Source organism: Neomonachus schauinslandi, chromosome X (assembly GCF_002201575.2).
Source record: "Neomonachus schauinslandi chromosome X, ASM220157v2, whole genome shotgun sequence".
In the NCBI taxonomy this organism is placed as follows: domain Eukaryota; kingdom Metazoa; phylum Chordata; class Mammalia; order Carnivora; family Phocidae; genus Neomonachus; species Neomonachus schauinslandi.
This window is the reverse complement of record NC_058419.1, coordinates 126,474,157-126,480,981: the sequence shown is the minus strand read 5'-3', so window position 1 is coordinate 126,480,981 and position 6,825 is coordinate 126,474,157. Positions and strand designations below refer to the sequence as shown.

General features: G+C 56.2%; 1 protein-coding gene across 1 annotated transcript in view; it reads left to right on the top strand.

Moving 5' to 3' along the window:
• The window catches only part of LOC110580531 (cohesin subunit SA-1-like), a 20,231-nt gene extending 13,406 nt beyond the window's left edge, over positions 1 to 6,825 (top strand). The window contains exons 4-7 of the mRNA XM_021690237.2: positions 388 to 484; positions 2,159 to 2,235; positions 5,506 to 5,577; positions 6,715 to 6,825. Of these exons, the coding sequence (XP_021545912.2) occupies positions 388 to 484; positions 2,159 to 2,235; positions 5,506 to 5,577; positions 6,715 to 6,825 (357 nt within the window). The remainder of the gene's footprint in view (positions 1 to 387; positions 485 to 2,158; positions 2,236 to 5,505; positions 5,578 to 6,714) is intronic.

Sequence of the window (6,825 nt, the reverse complement as noted above, 5' to 3'; positions counted from 1 at the left end):
TGCCTGTCACATGCACCTGATCACACACGTACACACACGTGCTCACCGCTGACACATGCACCTGATCACACACGTACACACACGTGCTCACTGCTGCCCATCACATGCACCTCATCACACACACACACACACACACACGAGTGCTCACTGCAGCCTGACACACGCGCCTGATCACACATGTATATACATGTGCTCACCCCTGGCCATCACATGCACCTCATCACACACACACACAAGTGCTCACTGCTGCCCATCACATGCACCTGATCACACATGTGCACATAGATACACACAAGTGCTCACCACTGGGATCATATTCATGATCGCACATGTGTCCTCATGGCTGGCCGGTCCCACACACCTCACCCCTGGCTCTTGCCCCTGCAGACAGCCGTCGAGGAGTGGGTGCAGTCCTATAAAGAGGACAGGGAGCTGGCCTTGCTGGACCTCATCAGCTTCTTCGTCCAGTGCTGTGGCTGTGAAGGTGAGCCCTGCTCCTGGACACTCGTGGGCGTCCCCACACGTGGGCCCGCTCGGCTTGCCTTTCCTGCCCACATGTGGTTGTAAGAGACTGGGCGGGCTGGGGCTTTTCCAGAGGCTGGTTTAGTGTAGGTTGGAGACTTGCTTCTTCTGTGAGCACCATTATCTCAGAGCGAAGGGTGATTGTCCCCCCCAAGGTAAGATCCGTCCACGTCCTGACCCCAGGACCTCAGGATGTGACCTCGTTGAGAAGAAGGACCTTTGCAGTTGTGAGTAGTAAGATAGTCCTTAGGGTGGTCCTAGTCCCGCAAGACTTGGTCCTTGTAAGAGGAGGGACGCAGGGGCACCTGGGTGGCTCAGTCAGTTAAGTGTGTCACTCTTGGTTTCAGCTCAGGTCATGCTCTTAGGCTTGGATTGAGCCCTGAGTCAGGCTCTGTGCTCAGCGGGGAGTCTGCTTGAGATCCTCTCTCTCTCCCTCTCCTTCTGCCCCCTTCCACTCATGCGCTCTCTCTCTCTCTCTCAAATACATAAATAAAATCTTAAAAAAAAGGAGAAGGGGAGAGATGCGGACACAGAGGAGAAGCCACGTGAGGACGGAGGCAGAGACAGGAGGGACGCGGCCACAAGCCTAGGGACACCTGGAGCCCCAGAAGCTGGAAGAAGCAGGGAGGAGCCTCTCTGGAGCCTCGGCTCTTTCCAAGTTGGGGGTTGCTGTGGGTGGGCTCTAGCGGAGGGCCACGCTGTGGTCCGTGACAGTTCTCTGTCTCCTGCCTGGCGCCCATGTTGCGGCTCACACAGGATGCTGGCCAGTGAGCTGCTTTCACAGGAGCCTCAGGCCGCCGGACGGGACACGTGTGGGGTCGTCACACCCTCCCTCCTGGGGCTCCGGTCAGCACAGCATGTCAGCGGGGCCCAGGGCAGCTGGGCCGTCAGCCTCCACACGGGGACCTCCGGGTGCTGATGAACAGCGCAGGTTATGCTGCAAGAATGCCGGAAACCGAAGCTCTCCTAGCTGTGTACAAGGGGGCAGTTAAACACACAGAGCATGAAAATCACTCGGTCCTGCCCAGCAGGGAACACTGACCCTTGCTGCCACGTAGAGGACTTTGAACACATGGTGCTCAGGGAGAGATGCAGGCACCTCAGTCCACGCTGGCTGACCCCATGTGCACGAAATGTCCAGAGCGGGCATGTCCACAGATGGACGGCGTCTCAGCGGTTCTTGGGGTCAGGGAAATGATAGGGGACCACCACTGTGGGGGGGGTGGGGGCTTCCTACAGTGGGCTGTAGCGATGGGTGACCGCGGTGAATACACGCACTGCTGAGGTTCCTACTACGAGTCCATTGTTCGCTATGCGCATTCCATCTCCATCAGTCGTCATCACCAGCGAACAGCCGGGGGCCTTGTCCTCCCTCCGGAACCTGACGCAGGGGCTGTGGGGCCAGGACCGGCCTGTCGAGAAGCCCCCGCGGCATCTGGCTGGGCGCCCTGAGGGTGCCTCCTGAAAGCCCCGTGGCTTTACACACGCATTCACACTGTTGTGCGGGGGCCACAGCACGTGTAGAGCCCAGCCAGTGAGGCTAGGTGCAGTGGCTTCGCCACCCTCTCTCAAGGACGAGGTGGTGTCCCCTAGGAGGAGGGTCGGCTTGAACCACGTTTCCTCCTTTCTCTCGCAGGGATGGTGACAGCCGAGCTGTACCAGAGCAACCAAGGCCAGAACGTGGTGCACAAAATGACCGAGAAGTTTGACCAGGTGGGGCGGGCTCCGCGCTCTCCGTGAGCCTGGTGCCTGAGGTCACGGGAGCTTCCTCCTGAGCGGCGCTACCCTGGCCCCCCCGGGCACGCGGGCTTGCGATCAGGGCTGGGGGTGGAAGGAGCTGAGGCATCCCCATTTCCTGGGTAGGAGCTGTCCTCCTCTGCTTCCCTGGGAGAAGCGGGCCTTTTGGGGCTCCGTGTTACTTTATAAAGACTAACGTGAACCATAAATATGGGACATTCTGTCACGTATGGAAAAAATATGGCTATGAAATGGTACTCACGTGGCCGTTGTCCAGAGGAAGAAACAGAGCGAGGCCTGCAGGTCCCCAGACGTGCCCTGTGCCCGTCCGGACCACCTCCCCACGGTGACAGGAGTATGTCCCTGAACTTGGTGCTCCCAGTATTTCGGCACTGTGGCTTTGCTGCGCATGGGCACCCATGCATGCCAGCCCCGCTCTGCCCGGCTTCCAGCTCTGTGCCCGGGAGACACCAGCGCTCAGCGTGGCGTCTCTGAGGCTCCGTCACACAGACACACAATTTAGGAAATTATATACACGTGAATAATGTTGAGTAAACGTCTGTGTCATGGCTGTGGAATGTTCCATCGCATGCATGTGCGTGGTTCATGTCCCCATTCTGCTTCTGTTGGCATTCGGGTTGGTTTTGAGTTTTTTCTCTGTGTGGCTGTGGACGTGTGTGTCCGTGGGTCCTGCTGTCCGTGTTCCCGTGTTTGCGTGTAATGAATGTATGCACGTTTGACTTTGTGGTGTGAGGCCAGCTTGTTTTCATGGCATCTCCACGTGTGCGTTAGGCTGCGTGGCTCCTCATCCCTGTCAGTGTTGGCTGCCGGATAGTTTTTGCCAGTCTCGTAGTTGTATGCATGGTTCAGTTCCCCGGACTGTTAGTGAGCTCAAGCACCTCCTTGCATTTAAAGACGATTTTCTCTTGTTTAACACGTTGTTTTCATTGTGGAAAAATACACCCAGCATACAATTTGCCGTCTTAACCATTTCAAGTGCATAGCTCAGTGGCATTGGGTGCATTCACACTGTTGTGCGACCATCCCCACCATCCGTCTCCAGAACTTTCCTTCATCCCAACTTGAAATCAAACACTATCTCCCGGTCCCCCAACCCGGGTCCCTGGCCCCACCATCTACTCTCTGTCTCTGTGGATGGGACTCTTCTAGGGACCCCGTGTACGTGCAGTCTCACAGGATTTGTCCTGTGTTTGGCTCATGTCCTCAAGCTCCATCCACATCCTAGCAGGCATAGGAATATCCTTCCCCTTCAAGGCTGCGTCATGTTCCACTGTATGCGAACTCATCCTTTCAGCGAACAGACATAATATCTACAAAATTTCTCACATCTTAAAATACTTAGAAAGTGTCTTCAGAAAGTCTTGTGAATCAAGTCCGTGAACGGTAACTGTTTTCTTTTAACTTTTTATTTGGAGCAACGTCAAACGTAAGAAAAGGGGAAGAATACATAAACTTCACCTCTGTTCAGCAACTAATGCTCTGCTGTCTTCAGCTTATCCCCCATGCACGTGCATGTGCCTCTGTGCCGTGTATGCACACGCGTGTGCACCTCTATTCAGCAACTAATGCTCTGCTGTCTTCAGCTTATCCCCCATGTGTGCACGTGTGTCTCTGTGCCGTGCATGCACACGCGTGTGCACTGTGCACGTGAGCGAGCAAATGCATGTGTGTGCCGTCTTCAGCTTATCCCCCATGCACGTGCATGTGCCTCTGTGCCGTGCATGCACACGCGTGTGCACTATGCATGTGAGCGAATGCACGTGGGTGTGTGCCGTCTTCAGCTTATCCCCATGCGTGCACATGTGCCTCTGTGTTGTCCATGCACACGTGTGTGCACTGCACGTGAGCGAGTGCACGTGTGTATTCCATCTTCAGCTTATCCCCATGCGTGCACATGTACCTCTGTGCTGTGCATGCACACGCATGTGCGGTGTGCACGTGAGCGAGTGCACATGTGTATTCCATCTTTAGTTTATCCCCCATGCGTGTGCCTATGCCTCTGTGCTGTGCATGCACACGCGTGTGCACTGTGCAAATGAGCGAGCAAATGCACGTGTGTGTGCTGTCTTCACCTTATCCCCCATGCATGTGCATGTGCCTCTGTGGTGTGAATGCACACACGTGTGCACTGCACGTGAGCGAGCAAATGCACGTGTGCACGTGCGAGTGTGTGTGTGCAGGTTCATGCATATGCACAGGTGTGTTTGCCGCTGTGTGTGTTCACCAGAACTGCCCGTAAGGGGGCTGTAGACTGAATTGGGCCCTGTGTCCTTGTGTGTGGCCGTGGGGGCTCCTGTGTGACCGTGGTCCTGTCCTCACTCTTGGGCACTCTAAGTCGCTGGAGGACAACCTCTGTGTGAAGGGTCTGCACACATTACCATGCCTGTCTCAGGAATGTCCTTCACGTTTGTTTCTGTCCCCTTCAGGGTCCAGCTAAGGTCCCCACACGACATTTAGCCATCTGTGCCCGGGCTCCCTTGAAGCCCACAAGTTTGGCACTTTGGAGAGCCCAGGCCCGTAATTGAGGAGGATGCCCCTACTTGCTTCCAGCCTCTGTGTCCCCGAAATTAGCTCCTTCCTTGGGGTCACTCAGCGTGTCCCTGACTCAGTTGGGCCTCTTTCCTCAGAGAGCTCCCGTCACCAGATCGGGGTCCCGTTCGGTCTCCCCCCACCTCTGAAGCAGCAGTGGGGGCTTTGCCTGCCCCTCAGCCTGTGTGCCTCACGGGAGACCCTGCGCTTCCCAAAGAGCAGGCCCCTGGACACGGTGTAGGGAAATGCCATATTGTGCAGGGCCCGCAGCAGGCAGGGTGACACGCACAGCCACGGCACTGGCCGTATGGAGACGTGGCTGGTGAGCATGAGAGGCTCCAGCGCTCCTGGGTCCTCTGTGCAGAGTGGCGTCTCCCCATGCTGGCTTCCAGAGATGACACAGTGCATGCTCTCAGTGCCAGCCGAGTACACGGAGTGGCTGAGCGCCACAGACGCAGTCCATCCACACCGCTCCCGAGGACACTGACGCGAAGGTGGACGTGGACTGCTGTTGTGGAGACAGGCTGTGCATGCTGTCGGCTGCTCAGAGCCGTTCCCCCCTCACCCACGGGCTTCGGCCTCCAGGGGGGATGCAGCCCAGCTCCCAGCACCCCGCGCTGCATGGGCCTGTCCTGCCGGGATGCGCTGCAGCCGGGGACGCTGGACTTGACCGGCACGTCTCGTCTGTCCTTGCAGGAGACTGGGCTGTACTACAAGAAGTTTCTGGCCTACCCCTGGATCCTGACCATCATGTGGCCAGAGAAACTGGTAACACACATTCCATTGTTTAAAAATGGGGTGGTTCTGGGTGCCTGGGTGGCTCAGATGGTTAAGCGTCTGCCTTCGGCTCAGGTCATGATCCCAGGGTCCTGGGATCGAGTCCCACATCGGGCTCCCCGCTCAGCGGGGAGCCTGCTTCTCCCTCTGACCCTCTCCCCTCTCATGCTGTTTCTCTCTCACTCGCTCTCTAAAAAATAAATAAAATCTTTAAAAAAAAAAAAATGGGGTGGTTCTGTGGGGCTTCCCGGGACGCCCGAGGCTGACGGAGCCCCGGGTGGTTCCCGTGGAGTTCCCAGCACGGGGTGGGCGCCCTGATCACCGACGAGGGACTGCGGCCGTGTGCCCGGCTCCCACGGGAGCCGCCTGAGCTGGCCCTGCGGACGGGGTCCTGCCGGCACAATGCACGCAGACCTCACTCTATCCGGACTGCGGCGAGGGGGGCTCGGGCTGACCCGACCCCGTCCTGTCCACACTGAGTGCAGTAGAGCCTCCGAGTCTTGTCCACAATGCGACAGGACCTGACTGTGCTCAGTCCACACTGAGTGCACTTAGGTCGCATGGCGTGTTGCTTTAAATGACAAGGTGAAGCCAGACTCTGTGCGCGGTGGGACAGTCAGACCTGACCTGTTCTGCAAAAGTGAGTTCATCCAGTGAGTTCTGTCCACACTGGGATAATTTGACCAGAGCGAGTTTGTCTACACTGGCACGTTTAGACCTGACAGTGTTCTTTCTACTTTGTGTCATGGAAACTGACTCTTCTGTCTACACTGGCACATTTAGACCGGATCATGTTCTGTCTACATTGTGTAATGGAGTCCTGACGTGTACTGTCTACACTGGCTCATTTAGATCTGATCATGTTTTGTCTACACCGTGTAATGGAGTCCTGACGTGTTCTGTCTACACTGGCACATTTAGACCTGACAGTGTTCTTTCTACTCTGTGTCATGGAGCCCTGACTGTGTTCCGTCTACACTGGCACATTTAGACTTGATCATGTTCTGTCTACACTGGGACATTTAGACCAGAGTGTGTTCTGTCTACACTGGCACGTTTAGACCTGAAAGTGTTCTTTCTACTCTGTGTCATGGAAACTGACTCTTCTCTCTACACTGGCACATTTAGATCTCATCATGCTCTGTCTACACTGGGAAGTTTAGACCTGCCAATGTTCTGTCTACGCTGTGTCATGGAGCCCTGACTGTTCTGTCTGCGTTGCGTCATGGAGCCCCCTGA